Source organism: Diabrotica undecimpunctata, chromosome 4 (genome assembly GCF_040954645.1).
Source record: "Diabrotica undecimpunctata isolate CICGRU chromosome 4, icDiaUnde3, whole genome shotgun sequence".
Taxonomy (NCBI): domain Eukaryota; kingdom Metazoa; phylum Arthropoda; class Insecta; order Coleoptera; family Chrysomelidae; genus Diabrotica; species Diabrotica undecimpunctata.
Genome location: NC_092806.1, coordinates 15,797,139 through 15,818,973, shown reverse-complemented (window position 1 = coordinate 15,818,973; position 21,835 = coordinate 15,797,139). Strand labels below are relative to the sequence as shown.

Below are 21,835 nucleotides of genomic sequence, written 5' to 3'. Positions count from 1 at the left end.
TGAAGACTGTCAGAGATTCTCAAGAAGATCTTACTGTGACTGAGTATCACGAAGACAAGAAAACAACTCGTAAACATTCTAGGAGCATTGACTTACCTGATGGAGAAAAATTTGTCATGTCTCATGTCAGTTTAGATACTTTACTGGCCAAAATAAGAGAAAGACAAGCTTCTAAAATTAAGAGGACTAGCCTTTGGAAAGTGTTGAGAGATTTAGGATTTAAATTCGAAAAAAATAATAGGTTACTTTTACTTTTAGGTGTGGTTCATAAAAGAATTTAATTTTTGGGAGAATATACTAGACTTAAATCTGAAAATGCAACATTCGTAGGTTTACTTAGATGAGGCATGGATATTTGCAAAGGGTCAATTAAAAGAATTTGGCAAGACGACAGCATAAAATCAATAAAACACAGATAGCGAAGGCAAAAGACACATCATTCTTCATGCAGGAGGGAAAGAAGGCTTTATAGAAAACGCAGATTTGATTTTTTCTTCAAAATCAAAATCTGCTGATTACCATGAAAACATGAATGCAGATATGTTTGTTAAATGGCTTGAGGAGAAACTGTCACCTAGTCTGAGTGGTGAACCATCAGTTATCGTTTTAGATAATGCACCTTACCATTCGGAGATTTTGGAGAAACCACCAAAACAGTCGTGGAACGTACCGAGCATAAAAAATTGGTTAGTTAAAAATATCAATTTTCCGAAATACGCCTTCAAATCAGAGTAACTGTAAATTTCGAAACTTAACGAAAACCCAACAGTTTATATAGTTGACCAAATTGTATCAAGTTATGGACATCAAGCACTACGGTTACCCCTGTATCACTGCCAGTTTAATCCCATCGAACACATCTGGGGTATTAAGTAAAACGTCTTATGATAATCACGTTGGATGCAGTGACGATGCAGTTTGGGAAATGTGGCAAGAAGCTTTTAAAACTGCAACTCTAGAAATATGGGCCAAAATTTAAATAAATGTGAAAAATTAATAGAAGAGTGGATCCGGGAAAATAAAATTAGTAAAATTAATCCAGTGATTATAGATTTACATAATGATAGCGGTAGTGAATTTAGTAACGATGATGATTTATAATTTTAAATAATCAGTAAGTACACTATTATAATGTTATTTACACAATAATTGTCCAGCAGGTTAACCATTATATTTATACATTCATTATTAGCCAAATAAACAATAATATTTAAAATTCCATTTTAATGTTCGCTCCTCATTTTATACAAATTAACTCTAACTGATAATACATGCAAACCTATTCTAAACAAAGTAAGTAATTAAAAATATTATGGAGAACTTCATTGCAGTTTACCGTGCCTTTTACTACGACGAAAGGTTTTCTGCGAATTCCATTAATCGTTTAGAGATGTAAGTTGGTTGAATGTACTGTACTAAAATTTTATCAAATATCTATATAATTATAAATATACTTAAAGATAGAGACCTAGACATCTTTCTACACGTAATTTGACAGGTTACTTCAAGTAGAGCTTTTGGGGTAGAGGGGGAAATTGGATGGCTAAACTTGAGCTGTTTTAATTTTTAATCACATAGAACGTCAAAAAATGAAACAAATTGAATTCTGGCATCTTAATGGGGGTACTCTTTGCTGCTCAGAAATCCAGAAAAGTTAGTTTATAAATAATTATTAGGACTATTAGGTAATCTTTGTAGAAGGACAGATTTATATACTTTTCGTTTCACGAGATTTATGCTTGAATAGTAAAAAGTGAATAACTACTCATGTTTTCGCCAAATTGAAATAGTATATTACTTTATGAGGCGAAGAAGCATGACTTTTCTTGACGCGCCCGATATTACGCGCCGAACGAAGTGAGGCGCGTAATAGAGGGCAAGTCAAGAAAAGTCGCTTCTTTGCCGAATAAAGTATACTATTTTTTCTTCAAACGTAGCAATTTTCAACCATAAATAGTACAATTCATACGCTATTTTTACTCGAAATTAACTGTGACAACTATCAAACTCGTCTAGATGTGAGAAATTAAAATAATTAAGTCGTCGGTGGGATTTGCGTCTCCCTGGTTACAGTTGTTTGACAGTTGTTTGCAATTATTAAAGACAGCTTATTGTTGTTGCAACCGCAAGCGCAAATTTAGTGCGAAAATGGAAAACCTAAACGAAATTGAGTCCGCGGCTAATGATGCAGTAGCACGTTTGGGGCCCTCCAAGTCCGGAATAAAGTATCGGTTAGCGTACAAGCACTTCCAAGAGTGGTGCGATACAAGAGGAGTACGGCAAGTTACCGAAGACGTTTTACTGGCATATTTTAATATAATGGAAAATGAAAGTAAATGGAAATCTTCTACAATGTGGTCACGATACTCTATGATAAAATCCGAGTTAGTTATTAGAAAAAATGTGGATAAAAGTAAATTTTTAAAGTTACGTGCCTTTCTGAAAAAAACAAGCGAAGGATATACTGCAAAGAAGTCTAAAGTTTTCACTAAAGACGAGTTTGATAAATTTTTGTTTGAAGCGCCAGATAAGTTGTATTTAGGTTTATAGGTAAAAAAATTATATTGCAAAGCATGTAGTATACTCTACTAAATTATAAAAATATTTCAGATTGTTTTGTTAATTGGGGTTACCGGCGCCTGTCGATGCGACGAAATGGTAAAAATGAAGACTGTGGACATTGAGGATAAAGAAAATGTAATAATTATCAAAATCCCAGACAGTAAAACACGACAAATTAGATCTTTTACGATAATTGGTCAAAACTACATTAAACTGTATAAAAAGTATGCATCACTGCGGCCTGAAAATTTCACAGAAAACCGATTTTTTATCAAGTACCAAAATGGAAAGTGTTACCGAAGCGTCATGGGAATACATTCGATCAGCGCAGTAGCCCAAAAAGTAGCTAGTTATTTAAATTTAAACGATGCAAGCACATACACGGGTCACTCTTTACGACGAACTTCAGCAACACTTTTAATTGATGGAGGCGGAAATCTAGAATGCCTCAAACGACATGGGGGCTGGAAATCGAGCACGGTTGCCGAAGGATATATAGAGGATTCAATAAGAAATAAGAACGATAATGCTCAAAAAATTTTAAACCCTCATGATTCGCCAACATCGGGAATGATTGCTGAAAGTTGTTCTCGACCATCAGTATCATCAACAATTACCAATGCGTATCAAGAGTCGGGAACATTTTTGCATGGTTTCAATTTTGAAAATGCCTCATTAACTAATTGTACTTTTAATATTACTATAAATAAAAATGATGTTTAATTGTTGTTAATGACATTTGTATTGTTGCTTTGTGACATGTTTCATATTGTTGCCATGACAACATTTTTCCCTCCGCCGTAAAGAAATGGGAAAAAAAAAACTGCTGCCGGCGGAGACATCAAACTTTGACAGGATCAAGTTAGATAAGTAATGTCATCATTATTTGACGTTTGAAGAAAAAAGATTTTATTTTAATTTTTTAGTACCTTGGTAAAATATTTCATTATTATGAGCTGACTGGCCCGAAAATAAACTTTTGCGTTTCAAATTTTATTTTAATTTTTATTAGTGTTTTACTTTTTATTCTTAGACGGGTAGATGAAGATTATGTGATCGTTAAGTATTCATGAAACATGAAATCTTCTCAAGAGGGGGCTATCATGCGTTTCCAAATTGAGTATGGTCTTAAATAATTATCCAAAAGAACCAAGCTATGTGTGACAAATACATTTTTTAAACTACCGAAATGTTTATTCACCTGGAAGTCACCAACAGATAATAAAGATAAGAAAAATATTTCCAGATATAAATAAATAGCTCGGAAATTTTGGTCGCAATTCTATATATAATCCGGTCCTGACGCTGCACCTTGCGGTATTCTTTGTTAGACATCTGTATAATACGAGATAAGCTTCCACAAAAACTCGTCTCATTACGTAATTCTTCCTTATTCCATTCTGTTTAGATTTCGTATCGACTTTTCAAAGTCGCAGCTCAAGATTACCTGTGTCCCCTTTTCCTGTGTGTGCCAGGCTAATAATGGACTGTCTATTTTGAGAGGACGTTCATTAGGATTTTTTCATTTTCTTTTTCTCAGCGTTTAATTGATTGTCAGTTACGTTTGTTCTTTAAAAATAATGTATTCGGGATGCAACATATTCGAACTTGAGTCGTTGACCGAGTCTACGTTTTTATATTTCTTAGTTTCTTCGGTAACTGCTTCCTTCATTTTATTACGGGTTTATTACTTGCTACTGCAGTTAAATTTTTGTGATGTTAGTAACTGGATCTACATTTCATTTTATAGGCTGGGAGTGGCAGTGATAGGGACACTTACAGTCATGTTCATATTGCATAAATGTAATAAACACATTTCAAAAATGTTAATGTAAGTAATTACATAATAAAAGTTCACACAAAAAATCAAAGGCCAGACACAGATAAAGACACAAGCAATTATTCATGTTCTCTAACAATAAAGTTCATTTAGTTCCTCGTATAATAGCTTAAGTAAAACATGATAGGCCATAGCAAAAATAATTATTACTACATAAACCACTCGTTTCCCCGCTCATCGATGTAATTACTGATAAATGACATTTTAAAGCAGGATTAAAATTAAGTTAGATTTTTACTCGACATAACTGTATAGATGGGTTTGACAGTTTAAATATGTAGTATGAGATATTACAAAAACACTCTTATCTAGGGATTTATCAATGTTTTAGTGGAAGTATTCTTAAATAAACAATCAAAACGTCAAACTCATTATTCTGCTCACAACTTAAAAACTTGTCTATTTAGAGATTTGGCGTCAACAGACAACTTTTTTAGAAAAAAGATGCACAAAATGAGATATCGATACCTTAATTCGCAAATCGGCCAACTTCATTTGATCAAACTTTTTAGGAGAGACATAAAACATTATATTTTTTATAAGCTACTGACGACAAAAATTACCATCCACTTGTTAGATTACCTATTATTTTTGCCAATATATAATCGTTTATACAATGATCCTTACAACACTAGGGTATTTTAAGCAGTTAATTATTTAAATTAATCTTCGGTATGCACCAGAGATTAATTTAAATAAAAATCCATTGGTGATTATAAAATAGGTTTAATTTAAAACAAAACAAACGGAATTATACTCATAATTATGATTTATAACGTATTTCTAGTCTTCATGAGGAAAGTCCATCATAATACTTATGGTAATTGAGTGGGGAGCCTTATAACTGGCTCCCTACATTCGAGGGTTGGAAATCTTTTGATTCCAAGCCTTACTTCAAAGGACTTGTGAGTGGATGTATCTCCATAGGTTTGGTTCTTCAGTGACCGAAAATTTCCTCAGTCAATTGACCTTCGGCACCTGTTACGTATGAGATTTCTATGAATTACTTTACGCAAAGATTCCTAGTTTGCAAATATTTAATAGAAAATAAACTTTCAATTGGACGAAAATTACCCCTATTAAAATACACGATTCTTCATCATCATCTACTTTTTGTTAGGGCAAATCATTTTCCTTTCTGTAGATATATTTCGGACACTCCCACAGAGGTACAATTTCCAACACTCCGGATTGGCTACAGAAGAATTATCAACAAACAACGAAAATTAAATCATAGTTGTACTGAAATTAGAAGTAACTGTTTCTTTATATTGTTCTGAAGTTATTTTCTTGTGGCATCTTATGCAAATTTACCGTTCTAATTGGAAATAAGCCTGAATATTAGTTAGAAATTAAATTTATTTGACGTTTCTACTTCAACTTCGGAATATTTTGATTTGATGAACGATTTCCGAAGTGGAAGTCCAAACGTCAAATACATTTAATTTCTAACTCATATTGTAGCTTATTCCCAATTAAAATAGTAAATTTACTACAAAATTAATTTGTAACTAATATAACTAATATAACTCCCTGTATACAGTTTGCTTACAACATCAGTTCCAAACAAAATCTCAATTGGTGCTGTCTGTCCGACATCGCTGAGCACAGATCCCTAGTTCGCAAATAAATAATAGAAAATAACTTTCAATTGCACGAAAAATTATTATAGCCCTGCAAGTTTCTGGTATCACCTTTGTCAATAGTTGTGGAGATATTTTACAGACAGATATTTTACAACTTCTAAACTTTAGAAGTTTGTTTACCAGAAGTTATCGCGAAACTCAGACAAAGCAACACACAACGGCGAATCATCCTACGTCACAACAATGAAAGTGCTTACGCTGCCCCAAAAGACAATGGTTTGGAATTTTGGAGCTTCAAAACATCGAATTGTTAAACCATCTACCGTATAGCCCCAATCGAATTCCCAATGAGTTCACCTTTTCCCAAAGATCAAGAATTCAATGCGTGAGCAGCGATTCCAGTCGCCAGAAGAAGCCATCAAAACAGCGATTTGTGCAGGTATCAACTGAAGACTGGAATAACTGTTTTACCAATTGGTTTGAACGTATGCAAAAGTGTATCGATCTTGATGGAACATATTTTGAAAAGAAATAAAGTACTTCAGTAAGTCTATATATTTTTTGTCTTTATGGCTATATGCAAAACTAATAAGACAATCCTCGTATATTCGTTATATATTTTTTTATAGCTTCTTCCACTATTTTCTTTGTTATTTCCGTTTATTATTTTTCCCATTTTCTTGCTATAAATGATTAGAAAATGAATATTTTATTAAAAATGTCTTGTATTAGTTCTTACGACTGGAAAGTAGAAATCATTTTTACGAATTAAGTTTTTACAATCATTAATCAATAAAATCGATAACAATATAATCTGTGTTGCCTGTGCTTGTGTCCAAATATCTCGAACGACTTTAATAACAATAATACTAAGCCAGTGAACAAGTTAATAGGCAAATCAGATTATAATAAACATTTTTTATATGGTAAAGCGCTAGCCACCACATCGTTGTCTATTGAATGAAATAATAATATTCCTTACGGTTGACTGGTGAAGCGAGTTGAGATCCTAAACAGCTTTTTATTATATTTTACTGTTTTCTTTTTAAATTGATGCGCGTCAACCAGACAGACCATGATTTTCCTTCTTTTCGTTCTCGGCAGAAGTGCCTTACTGTACGGTCTGTCTCTATCATAAGTTCTTGGTACTTCCGTTAGGATAATGGTCGAATTACCAGAGAGATACGTTACGTTGAGTATTTACAAGAGAATTTGTACAACGATGATATTATATTAGATGCCATTTAAAAAAAAATATATTACAAAAGATATTTGCATAACTACATTCCTGAAAAGCGTGACTTGTACGACTCGTGGACAATGGTTGTCATTGGAAAAAGCATTTTAGCTGTTTGGTGTATAATGTGGCATAATATTGCATTGGTATTAACTGTGGAGAAAAAATTATACGAAGCGATGGATCTGTTAAAAAGACCTATTGTTTTGTGTAAAATTTATTGAGGCCGCCGGTTTAATAAGTAAAATGATAACGAAAAAAATGCAATATTTGATTGTGAATAAATTAGCAATTAATTTAAAAATCACAAAAATACTTGTCGTAACAATGTCATCTGCACAATGACACGAACAATGAACGAATGACATACGTTCTGGTCAAGCTGGAGATGTTTACATCACGATGTCTCGTCTCGATATCTGTCCCCTTGGTGTGGGCACAAACCCTCTGACCACTCTTCTTAGGTGGTCCGTAGGTTAGTGAGACAAAAGCATTCCCCACAAATTGCATTCCATATCATATCGTTTCATCTAAGTAAGAACCTTTGATGAACTGGCTTCTAATACTGAAAATACGAGTAAATTATTTATTTATCGTATGGCATACAATGAGAACCCATAATTAAAAATCAATATAAACCGTTACTTGGAGTATTACAAAAGAACATCTAATCTGTTATAAATATAATGTAAAACATTTTCGGTCGCATTCAGGAACTCATCGAAAACTTCAGGGAATCTCCTTGGATGGCACGGATTAGTTTGCAGATTAGTCGTTGTCTCCAGACAATTTCGTATGCAGCTGATAGACCAATGAAAGCAATGTATGTTTTTTGCTTTCTTTGAAAATCTGCTTCAATATGTGTTGTTGGGGATAGGATCTGATCTATGCAGCTGCGCTTTGGTCTTAATTCTGTTGTGGACTAAGCGTTCCAACAGTTTATAGACACAGCTCAGCAGTGCAATCGGTCGGTAGTTTTGGGGCTGATCATTTGCCTTTCCTGGTTTTAACATGGCTATAATGGAGGCCTTTTTGAGTGAATGGGGGATTTCTCCTGATTTTAACATATCTGTATAGAAATCAGCCAGCCATGTCCTAGCATATTTACTACAGTGGAGTAAAAATTCTGGATGGATTTTATCGGAGCCGGGTGCCTTTCCAGACTTAATTTCTGATATTGCCGAAATAGTTTCTTCTGGAGTAAACTCGTCAGAGTATTCAGATGTAGGCGGGTATGCAGACTTTAGTATTTTTAGTTCTTGTTTTACTTTGGTGGCGTGGTCACGATATCTAGGTGCTCTTGAGGTTGCTACAATATGGGAGGCAACTCTTTTGGGAGCTATTGGTACTTTGTCTCTAGTTGGGAGTCTGCTACTACCAAGTTTTCTAAGTAAAGACCATGCTTTTCTGCTTGTTTTATCAAACTCTAATTTTTTCATAGTTTCCATCCATTTTTTTCCTCTTGCTGCATCCAAACTGTGTAGTAGTTCGTCCACAATTTCACGGTCTTGGCTTTTAGTTGTAGTTTTGATACAATTTCTCACATTTTTCATCCCATCCTGAGACATACTCTTAACGATATCCTCTGGTTATAGTTTTCTTCGCAGTAGTGATAACTGCACCAACAAATCTTATGTAGTTTGCACGTGTTGGGATTATCTATCCCAGATATTTGTATAATCTTCCAGCAAAAGTCGCCCAGTCTGCTTTTTGAAAGTTCCACCTAGGTCAAGGAAAAGATTATATTCTTGGTATTTTGATGCCAACTTCTATTACAACTGGTCTATGTTGGCTATGTGAAAAATCTGCGAGTACTGTACGTGAAGCTGCCAGTGGTTGATTGTTTTCATTTGTGGAAACAAAACATAGGTCTGGGTTGTATTCTCGCCTCCAGGCTGTAGATCGAAAAGTTCCCCGATCTTTAGCATCAAAGGCTAAATAAGTGTCAGCCTCTTTAGCAGAACCTCGCCGTTTTGATCACTGTGCCTATACTTCCAGAGTTCATGATGACTGTTTAAGTCCCCAATATAAACTGAGGGGTGTGGGTGGGCGTGAATAACATGCGGAGGCCACAGGACTGCCGGGTGTTTATAAATATTGCTGACAGTAATTTCGCCATAGTAACCGTATGAATGTTATTTATGTCCGATGTAGAACATAAGTGTGCATTTTCTATTTTGTTTCGAACATAGGTTGCCACTCCATAAGCTGGATGGTAAGTCGCACCCAATAAATCATAGCCATGAATTATTCCTCTAGCCAGAATTTGTTCTTCGTTTTCTACATGGGTTTTCTGAATTGCGACCACGTCGATATTATTTTCAATGAGTACCTTTTGAAGGTACTCACATTTACTTCTACCAATACCTTCTATATTTAAATGGCAGATTCGGATGCTTGGTCGGAGTCCTTTTGTCGCTTGGTCCTGAGAAGGTCCATTTAAATTGTTGATTGGAGGCATATCTTATATTCGTCATGTGTTCTTGCTAGGAGATCTAGATATTCTAGATTATATGGCTGCCTATTGCGCTAGTTCATTTAGCATTACCCAGGGTGCACGTGTAGTATTCTACTATGGACGCGAACTAGCTTTACACACAAAAAAAATTAAAAAGTAAATAGAGATATGTATATAGAAAAGATGGTTAAGTTTTGATTTCACGTATAGTGCTTGTACAATTCGCTTATACATATTTCGTCCTATTTAGGACTCAATCAGACCGCCTCAGTATGAAGCCTTGAGTTCATTTATATATTTTAGAGTTCCGTTTTTTTTTTCAAGTAGAAATATTTCAAATTGAAATATCTCAATATTAACGTTTTTTCTTTGAATGGATATTGATATTTTTTAGACTCACATCTAATTTTAGTTATAAGATATTTAAACTTGTCATCGTTGTTGTCATCTGCTGCCGAACCATATGTTCTCTAAAACTCGAATTATAACTTAAAAAATATGTAAATAAATCCACATTTCTACCAAGGCCGATGCTTTTCACTACATGTAACAATTCAAAACAAATTCTGGAATCCATAATTTATCGTATTATATGTATTAATATTAAACTATTTGATTTATTAATGTTTTTTAAGAAATCTGAAGGAAATTAAATATTTACTAGTTATGCACGAGAACTATAAGAAATGTTATAGAGAAATGTGGCAGAATGTTGCGTGGGTAAGAACACCTTAAGGGTAAGAACGAACTAGAACATCTCAATAAGAAATAATATCAATGTATAGTCGGTTCGCTATATTTACGCGGATTTCGGATTAACAAAATTATGCTAATGACTCATTGATAACCAGTTGCAGTAAACGACTTCCCAGAAAATTAGGTAAAAACTGCATTAATGGTCATATTTTAAAATACATTAAAATAACATTAGGGTAGGTATAAATCTGTTACAATATTGCAGTTGAATTGATTCTTTGCCAGTGTTGACATTGTATGTTTGGTGGAAATATTTAAAAATGCCTAGAGGTGTGTTAGATGTAGATAGTCTAATTTGTAGTGTACATAAGTATTTTACGGATGAAAAAGAAAATGGCGGTCCTTTAAAATCGGTAATGTCTGTTCAACAACGCGTATGTGATGCTCTAGGAATTAGTGAAACCAAACTAAGAGGAGTATTACAAAATCGCAATAATGAACGGCCGAAAGAAGATCACCGAAAAACTCGCCTATCATTGAAAACGAAAGATATTCCAGATGGAAAAAAATTTGAAATTCGTGATACCATTTATCGAATGCGAGCCAACAAGGAACATGTGACCTTAAATACAATTCTCTCGGAATTAAAAGATAGAAAATTTGACGAAATTGGCAGAACAAGTCTATGGCAAGTGATACATAATTTGGGTTTCAAATTTCAAAAGGAGGATAACAGAAAAGCCCTTTGTGAAAGAAGTTCTGTTGTGCATAAAAGAATTAACTTTCTAAGAAAATATTCTAAATTAAAAGAAGAAAGGGCAAATTTTATATATTTAGACGAAACATGGATATTTTCTAGGGGTGCAACCAAGAGAATATAACAAGATGATAATGTAAAGTCTATCAAACATACTGATGGAGAAGGGAAGCGACACATAATTTTACATACAGGAGGGAAATCGGGTTTTATAGAAGGTGCTGATTTAATATTTTCATCTAAATCAAAATCAAGTGACTATCACGATAGTATGAACACAGAAATGTTTGTAAAATGGTTACATGAAAAACTTCTCCCAGGTTTAAGTGAGCCCAGCGTAATTATTTTAGACAATGCACCTTACCATTCTGAAGTATTAAACAAAAGTCCAACAAATTCTTGGACTGTTAATAAAATTAAAGAATGGTTGACAAGGAACATATACCATTTACACAACATATTTTAAAATCAGAATTATTACGCTTGGCAAATATCCACGCAAAACCAAAAACCTTTGTTGTGGATCAGATTATTGAAAGTTACGGTCATCAAGTTTTACGTCTGTCACCGTATCATTGCCAGTTTAATCCCATCGAATATATATGGGGAATAGCAAAACAATATTATGACAACCATATTGGGCCTAACGGTTATAGCGACGACGCAGTTCGGGAAACTTGGCGAAAGGCACTTTCAATTGTAACTCCAGAAGTGTGGTGCAACTGTATATTCAAGTGCGAGAAACTAATAGAAGATTGGTGGACTCGTGAAAATAAAATAAACGAAATAAGTCCAATCATAATAACAATTAATGGTGATGACAGTGATGATGATGACGATTATGATATTTTTGATGATAATGACTGATTTTCATTTGTGTTGGCAAGTTAAATTTTTTTATTTTTCATTAGAAATTCTCTCCATGGAACAAATATACATAGACCATATTTTCTGTGTGAAGTGTAATATAAAATTATTATTAGGTTTATATTAGCCACATTAGACTTCATTAATGAAGTAATTCTCCTTATTATACTGTCAATTATATAAAAGATTTTCCATTATTATTTAATTAAAAAAAGTTATGGATTATTTTTAATTTCATTTGACCAGTTGATATTTCCCCAAAGAGCAGGTAATTAAAACTGGGTACTTACAATAAAATTTTTAATCCGAAACCCGCGTAAATATAGCGAACCGACTATATAGGTACATGATGTAGATATACAGTAGGGCATCGCTAATCCGGATTCCTTCTTGTTCGGTGATCGCTGTAATCCAGCCGGGCCATGGGACTCGCGCGAGGGTGTAGCTGCGAGGGCTGCCGTGGGCCAACCCAACATGTCGTCAGTCTTTTGTTTATCGCCTTTCGTGTTGATACAGTGTCAATTTAGCGCGCTCGCTAACATCATGACGCCGCCACTTAAACATTCAACATTAACAATTAAAGGTAAATTGCGGGTTATAGAAATGTTAGATAAAGGTGACAGCTACCCTATCATTGCAGGGAGGTTTGGTACAGGCCAGGGCTTCCCAAACTATGCATCCCAAACTCTAAAATTATTCAAGAAATTGTTCAACCAAAAATTATCCTGTAGTCCACGAAATTATCCGAAAATCGGATAATTATCCGGACATTGGCAACACTGGAGTCAAGCCTCCCCCGTCTTCCCCACTGTCGCGCGTGTTATGTCATTTATTCAAGATTTTGTTTTGTTTTATTACGCACGCGGAGTTTTTTGCTATCAACAATGGATACTTGTATTAAAAAGAATAGAAAATGAAGTAAAGAATCAGGCGAGAGCAGTAATGTTAATTTAAGTAAAAAGAAGAAATATAGTAAATATGAAGACCAATATTCAGATTTTGGATTTACCTGCGTTACTAAAGAGAATGTAGAACTTCTACAATGTGTTGTTTGTAACAAAGTGTTGGCGGCTAAAAGTATGGTTCCCAATAAACTAAAACGGCGCTTATAATCAACTCACAGTCATTTACAAGGTAAGCCAAGTGACTTTTTTGTAAGAAAATTGCGAGAGCTAAAACATAAGACCACGGCTTTGGTTTCAAGACCATCAATTCCTACCAAAGCATTGCTCGTCTCCTACTTGGTAGCTTACCGCGTTGCCAAATGTAAAAAGCCACATACGATCGCTGAGGAATTGATCTTACCTGCAGCGGTTGATATGGTAACAATGATTGGAGAATCGGCAGCTAAAGAAATAAAAAATGTACCTCTTTCAAACAATACCGTTAGTCGCCGTGTTCACGACATGGTAGAAGATATTAATGAACAAATTGTGGGGAAACTTTCAAGTTTATTTACCATTCCATTAGACGAGGCGACTGATATTAATGATAATGCTCAATTGATATGTTATGTACGGTACATACAAGAAACAAATATATGTAAGGATTTGTTATTTTGCAGAAAAATATGTAAAAGTTAAAAGCTACTGATTTATTCGAGATTTTAAACTTATTTTTGACTCAAAATAATATTATCTGGGATAACCGTGAAGGCATCTGTACGGACAGTATGAAGGACTATAAGCTTTTATCAAAACCAATGCTCCAAGTGTAAAATGGACACATTGTGTCATACATAGAGAGACCTTAGCAGCAAAGAACGTTACACCTGAATTAAGTATTGTGATGGATAGGATTATTAAATTGGTGAACTATATTAAAACACGACCCGTGAAATCAAGACTTTTCCATAAACTTTGTGAAGAAATGGGGGACGAGCACACCTCTTTAATTTATTCACATTCTAAATGTTCCAGTCCTTCCTGTGCTGTAAAACTCAAAACTCTCAGTTGTAATTCACAAAACATGAAACGATTCCAAGTGTTAAGTGGCTGTTTTAGTTACCAAATTAAACCATTAAAGTTCCGCATTAGTCATTCAATCAAGTGAAAATGGAAGATAAATACTGTTTTCGAAACGAAATATTCTTTCTCTACAACAGTTAATTCATATACAGGGTGTCCAATTAACAATAAAACCAAAAACAAATATTTCTATATTCACATATATCTTAAATCTGGAAAATGAACTATAGCATTTTTCGTTGCAAAAATTATTGGAAAACCCATCATAGAGTACCTACAAATTACAGAAGTTTCGTGTGACGCAAGCTGAATTTTTGCAACGTTTATTTATTTAATACCTTTATAAAAACTGACTACATTTGCGGCAAAACACAAACATTTAGTACGAAAGTTGCACTCTTCACCTTTAAAACGCATTTTGATTTTTGTCGATAGGATACTCTGATCTAAAGATATCGAACTTTTACCGTCGAGTTGATACAAATTTTATTTAAAATTGATTTCGTGCTCCTAACTGACCTTCAAAATCGCCGGTCGCTTTAAGCGTTGTTTCTGATAGAACGGTTCATTCTACACAAAAAAAAGATCAAATAAACATTTTTGTTCAAATTTATCTCAGCTACATTTTTTATTTGAAACATTTTTGAAGCGAAGCTTCTAAACTACCGTTGTATTACTTTTTTTTTCTTTACAGTAAAATTCTCAGACAAGCATCACGGAACTAGCGCCACAAGATGGCGTCCTCACGGGTAGCGTCATAGAATAGCTGTTCTTGACATCGATTCGCTACTCTCGATCAATTCGTTTCGAGTCATGACATACTTACTCTAAACAGGTTTAAATTTAAAACTGCATAAAAAATAACTAACAAAATGCAGACATTAAATGAGAAGTAAAAATTTAATAGAAGTCATAAAAAAGTGCAATACATTTTTAATAAACTATGATTTAGTCAATCAAAATTAAAGTTGTTGTCATTGGGTAGCTATAATTTACTGACTGCGCGAGTATAAAAAATGTAGGAAACAAATTGATTAAAAAGTAGGAATACAAGATGCACATTGATTAAAAGTGTAGCATAATAAATGTCACTGTTAAGGTTGTGGAAAATGCTCTGATTATTGGCAACACGGTTAGACAAATAAGGGTACTACGGTCCGCGATTCAGTCTGGTAGAGGTTTCTTGGTCGAGGTTCGACAGAGCTAGACTATAAGAGATTCGCGAGTAAAGTGATTCGCACGTAAGTGAAGAAACTCTTGGGCCCCACCTTATTTTTGAAGGAAGGGAAACCTAGTAAATACGAGAATGGATAGAAAATTAGATAAGAGCGATAACGTGAAAGATATAAAGTGACGAAAACGAAAAGAAAATAAGACAAAAACAATAGGAGAAAGATACAGACGGTTCCTAGACGGAAACAAAAAGTGCAGGGAAGAGTAATTATATCCCGCTGTGAACACTAAAAATACGACATATATAAATAATATATAAAGAATAATTAATACAGTCAAATAACAATTTCTACCTGAAAGAGATAATAATATAAATAATATTTTAAATGGTAAACTAAATATACGGTATGAAATAAAAGAAATATGCTCGTTTTAGAACCTCTGTATTTGATAACTTCAAATTAACTGAACACTGTGCAAAGTTCGTTACATACTTGACCAAAAATTAGTTCAATTAGCAAAGATAGAAAAGTTATTATTAAACAAACAACAATGAATATCTGCCGAATATCACAATCGAAATACTGCACAGAAATAAAAAAATTATATTACCGTATTTAATATTGAACTTTTAAGATATTTAGATTTAAGATATTTGAGTACTCGCAAGAATAGTACGCAAAACATATCTAGGAATTTGATTCAGTTGTAAATTTCTGTTTATAAAAAGTTTAGAAATTGTTTATTAGTATCTTTATATTCCGTGTATTCATTATTTCTATTTTATTGGAAGTGGATGTTTTAATTGCCATTTTGTAAACTTCTCGAAATATTCAATAATGACTGAAAAATTAATTGAGAAACTGATCTACGTTGCTTATAAGATTTTTTATCAATACTGTTACGAACATGCATTCGGCGTGGCCCGTGTAACGGTTGCATCTCGAAAACGACTAGAACTTTCCGGCGATGTTTTGAGCGCGAGAGAGAGATCAATCTGTCAAATAGGCGAATTAGAGGTGGGCTATCCCGAATGTTCTAGTACATAGTGACTTTTATATATAAGCGTACTTTGTAGGAGTAGTTTTTAATTGGAAAGATACTATCGAACTGTAAACTTATAAATAAATATATTTACATATATAAATTCGAACCGCTCGTTTTATTTAATCTCGCTACAATACTATTAATTTATTCTCTGGAGTACTAGCCATTACTTTGTTGTCTACTAACCTAAGAAACGTTATTCCTGAAGATTTTTTTATCAAAATAGCTACTGCTACTGCAACTACGTTGAGAACAAGAAACTATTATTATGCACTATCACAATATAATATTACAGTTACTATAAAAGTATCAAAACTAAAAAATATTTTAAAAACAACAAACGTAAACAATCATACACAAGTTTGAGGTCGTTTTAGTCACGTGATGCCCTCTCCGTAGATTCTAACTCGATGGTTTAAATTTTTATAATAATTCTCGTTTTAAAATAGTTTCATAAACATACAACATATTTAGTTTATATAATAATTAAATTTACTATCAAACGATATTTATTTATATTTTATTATTAATATTTGGTCTGAATTTGACAGGTTTGTTATAGGTACACAACGTATTCTTTGTTAGTACGTTAACAGGTGGCGTTAGGAATAAATATAATAATTTAGTGAATTTGTTTAAAATATAAAAAATAGTAAAATTACTTTATTTAATTTTAAATATATTATTAAAATTTTAAAAACACAGAAAACATCTCCGTGCTACTCTACAGTACCGCCTGCGGTTAAACTTCTTTTTTCTACGGCGTAAAGATTCTTAGTAAATCGATTGTTTCAGTTCCACCCTCTTCCAGCTAGGGGGGTTTTTAGGGGGAAGCCGAGACTTAAAAGTGGTAACCCCTTTTTTGGGGTTCAAAATTGGCATTCCCAGCAAAATTCAACTTTAACGAATGATTTTTAGAGGTCAAATCTGTGAAGACTGGACTATAACAGCTTCACCACATACACCAATAACATTACTGGAATTCCCAATTATAAGTAGTTAATTTCTTATGCTAGGACATTTTGCGTTATTTTCATATGCTTAAAAGTTGTGAAAATACTTACGCCAACGCACATGCGAATAAGGATTAACTTTGAATGACCTTCTTTATGAGTTTTAGTACATTTCTGACAAATAGATCTCCTGTATCTGTTACAAAAGTATCAAAAATAAATTATAGACCAGGCGGTATCTGTTTTAGGTTGGGTAAAGCGTATATGAACCTATTTTTTTTATTATTTAGGTTATGTTTATGTTTGTTTTGAATTTGTTGTGTTCCTATTTCATTTTTGTCGATGGCTCGTTATATAATGATAATGATATTACCTCAAAATTTATACAAAATAACAGTTACTAACAAAACCTAGGACTCCACATGCTTTTTATTGATTTTAAACAGGTGTATGACTCTATCGATCGGGAAAAGTTGTATAAAGCTCTACAAAATTTAGGAATATCAAAAAAGTTGATACAATTATTGAAAATGTCGCTAACAAGTACAAACAATAGACTGGTCATAGAAGGAAGTATGTCAAATCTGTTTTCGGTTACAAGAGGATTAAGACAAGAGGATCCACTTTCTACTGATATGTTTAGAGATATTGCAAACACTCCTGACCATGGCGCAGTAGACGAAATTTGGTTTACAATAGAACCTTTCTGCCTTTACGTGAATTTTGACACCGCCTTCGTGCAGCTCCATGACCAGGAGTGTTTGTTGCACTATCTCTAACTTTGTCTTGGAGGCAATAATGAGAGAAAGTAAGATCCAAACTACGGGTATTTTCCACCATAAACAGCAATAAATAGCGTACACAGATGATGTAGTCCTCTTAACCAGAACAAAAAAAGAACTTGAACACATGTTTAATAAATTTGAAGATGAAGCAAGAAAATTTGGGTTGTATATAAATGAAGCGAAAACAAAGTATATGGAAATGCATGGTGAGATAACAGAACACAATAAATTCGTCACACTTAAAACAAGAAGAGAGGATTACAAAATTGAAAATGTCAGCCAGTTCGAGTATTTGGGTGTAACAATAACGAATAAAGGGGAAGAAGAAAAAGAAATAGAAAAGAGACTATTAAAAGGAAGTAGAGCAATGGGCTCATTAAACAATATTCTAAAAGGAAAAAATGTATGTAGGGCAGCAAAAATTCGAATATTATGAAACAGACATTCGGGCAGTGGCATTGTATGCCTGTGAGATCTGGACTATGAATAAGAAAGATGAAATAAAAGTCGAGATCTGGGAAAGGGAGGTGTTACGGTGACACTTCAAAAGGGGGCTAAACAATTTTTGAAAAAAATTACAAAAATTAAATTTTTCCCTTTTTCTTTGCTATTTATAAAAGTATGTCTTAAAGTTAGGTTATGTTTATGTTTGGGAGTGACCCATCCTAAAGAAGTAAGGATTATTCAATACCCAATTTCCATTTTTTTCGATGGCTCATTATATAATGCATATAATTCTTCTTTTTCGATTTTATACTTATTATAACATACTTATTAATACGAAATTTTAATGTGTTACTTGTACCCAAATTTTAACATTAGTTTTTAAGCTAGTAACTTAGAGAAAACTACTAGTCGGTGTTTTCCGAACTGACAAAATTATACACAAACAATTTGCTTATTAACATGAAAGAAAATAAGAATTTATATAATTTTTTCTTTTCAGATTGCATATTCGCTACATAATGCCATCGGCTCGACTAACCCTCCGCGAAGAGGACGTCGTCCGATTGGCTCTCGAATTCCTCTACAATCGCCAGTTACACATCTCCCAATTGAGCCTCGAAAGAGAAACGGGCGTTATCAACGGTAACTACTCGGACGACGTTCTATTTTTGCGACAACTCATCCTCGACGGACAATGGGACGACGTGCTGGAGTTCATACAACCCTTGGAGGCGTTGAAGTCCTTCAACATGAAAAAGTTCAACTACACCATTTTAAAGCACAAGTATATCGAATTGTTGTGTATCAAGTCGGAGGCGAATATTCAAGGTAGGTCGGTTACGAATCTATCGATTGTCTTATATAAATTCAAATGTGTCACTCCATATACAGGTTGGCCGGATGAAAACAAAACAGAGGCATTATCAGGAATTACGACAACGTTTTTGAAAAACCCACGGACATGTTGATTTTTACGCCTACTTTTAGTATCAGACTATCATCTGTATTGTGTATCTTCTTGTAAATGTTACATGTGCTGACAACTGGATTAATTTTGATTTTTCTTCTTCTGTAGCCAATTTTGCAGTCAATTGAGGTGATTTTGGAGATATTAAATGGCTCCTGTGGGATTAGATCCTGACGACATAATTGCAATATAATCAGCGAATGTTCTAGTCTAGGCAGTAAAAAAGAGATTCAGAAATTTCATTAGGACGCTACCCTATGGCAATCCTGCTTTTGTTTTGGTAATTAAAGACCTCACGGTCAACTTTGACTTGAAAATAAAATAATGCTCTTTAAGAGAATTTATGATGAGATATGTTTGGTAGGGTAGATGTCATTTTACTTTATACATTTTGCGTTTCAAACTTTATTTAGATATGTAAGACTTGTGTACGACCGATATTAACAGGTTGAGAGGCCATGTGCCATGAGAGGCCAACACGGACTCACACATAAAAGTTATATACGGGCCGCGTGATGCCGACGTGGACTCACGCGCTAGGTCGTTAGAATGGGCTGTGTAGCTCAACAGCGGCTTCTGGAAGTTATTTAAAATACACGGGGACATTTCGAGCCCGGTCAGATGGTCTAGAAAACATACTTGGCCTGTGCTTCTGAGATGTCAACGGGGACTCACATGGCCCATAAGTAACAATTGCGTAATTATATATTTTTTTGTTATATATTTATAGTAAGAACACATTTTAGGTAAAATAAGCTTTATTTTCATAAAACAAAACGAACGTAATAATCATTATATCAAAATTGTATGTAAAGTACTAATTTAATTTTTTGTCACGGAATGTATGACAAAAAAACAGCCTAGGCAATAGGATTTTTTACAGCTATCACATGTCAATGAGATGTTGGTTGCTTTTCCTGGTACTACTTGCCTTCCTTCCTCTTCTACCATTTATGGGTTAACACATTGTACATCGCCTTCTGCCTGCACGACCAACATCGCTGAGTTTGTGACTATTTTCCATAATGTCTGGTGTGACAATAAAAGTTCCTAATAGGCCCCGAATTACCTCTTCCTTAAATTTGGTAATCGTCATGCTTTCATTGGCAATGCTTTGATCATCATCATCCAATGTTCATTTTTGTGGGATAGGGTAAGGATTTCTTTATTTCGAAAGGAGTGAACATATTTGTACCCGTTTAGGATCGCTCGATCCTCTTCAGGCTTGAGTTTGAATGTATTGAATAGCAGAACAAAAGCAAACAGTCCTAGAAACCACTGGGGCATTAGCGTTCGTCTTCTGGTGGAGCGTCTTGGAGGTTGTCGAGATGGAGTCACTATTCGAATCAGAGGTGAAAGGCTTGTCTGGATTATGATGTTCTTTCCAGAGTGAATGTGTGTGTTTTTTGAGCTAGATGCGACAGAATCGGGTCTCTAGTGACTATTGTTAATGTGTCATTTTCGAGCTTGTACTCGACCCCAAAACCAGTGTTTAGCACTGTAATGTTGTGGTCGAGCGTGCTCGAAAATGGAGGCCCTCAGCTTTCGAGAGTCGACTTCTCGCATTTTGCCCAGTGTGAATGTGTGTGTGTTTAACCAAACAGTGACGGACGCTACCATTTCGATGTTACTTGGCTCCGTAGAATCACCTAGATTTTCCCCGTCCGACCACAGGCCCCGTGTTAAGTAACGGGGGCTGCAGTCGCTTTGATACGCGACATGGGCATTTATAAGTGCTGTGCCAGTCAAGAGCTCCATCCATAATTTTCTGTACCATTTTATTCCTTTACGTAATGGCGAATTATAGCTTTTTTGGTCTGATATATCAATGAAGCTTTTATATTTATTATATTCGATGACATTCTTTGGCTTTACAACATCACCGCGTGCCTTCTGCATTGCCACCATTTCGTCAGCGAATTTGGTACTAATCATCTTATTACTTCGTTCAGCTACATGTTCGCCTACTTTTAATTGTTTAGAAATGACGTTTTTGGGATTACATTTGCGGTTTGCACGTAGCGTACCAATTATATAAGTTTTTCGGTGTAGGGGTTCATGTGCAAGTGTGACAGAACTTTGTCAAGCAGTCCATCCATAAGTTTCATCACTACATTTGTTGGTACGGTGCTACCTTCAGCATGTTCTTTTCCACAATATACTTAAAATCGTAGTTATAACCACCTTTCAGACAAAGTTTGAATTTGTGCCTCTTGTTGGCAATATACGGCTTGAATTTTAGTCGCCCTTGAAAAGGCACTAAAGTTTCGTCAATGCACACGTTTTCCTTTGGAACGATGGCAGCCTTGAATTTATCCTTCAGTCTGCTAACCAAGGGAACGATTTTCTGCGAACGGTCAACGTTTTGTTACTGAATTATCGTTGAAATGCGGCGTTTTTCACAATAACTGGAAGCGATTCTTTGACATTACTTTTTTGATATTATTCACATCAAAATCTTTCTTTGACCAGTACAAATGAAAAGATGAAAAA

General features: G+C 34.3%; 1 protein-coding gene across 4 annotated transcripts in view; it reads left to right on the top strand.

The window, feature by feature from the left end:
• LOC140439224 (WD repeat-containing protein 47) overlaps positions 1-21,835 on the top strand; it is a 234,780-nt gene that overhangs the window by 20,873 nt on the left and 192,072 nt on the right. For all 4 annotated transcript variants that reach the window (XM_072529007.1, XM_072529006.1, XM_072529005.1 and 1 more), the window contains exon 2: positions 18,875-19,203. In XM_072529007.1, the coding sequence (XP_072385108.1) occupies positions 18,894-19,203 (310 nt within the window). In that variant the 5' untranslated portion in view covers positions 18,875-18,893. The remainder of the gene's footprint in view (positions 1-18,874; positions 19,204-21,835) is intronic.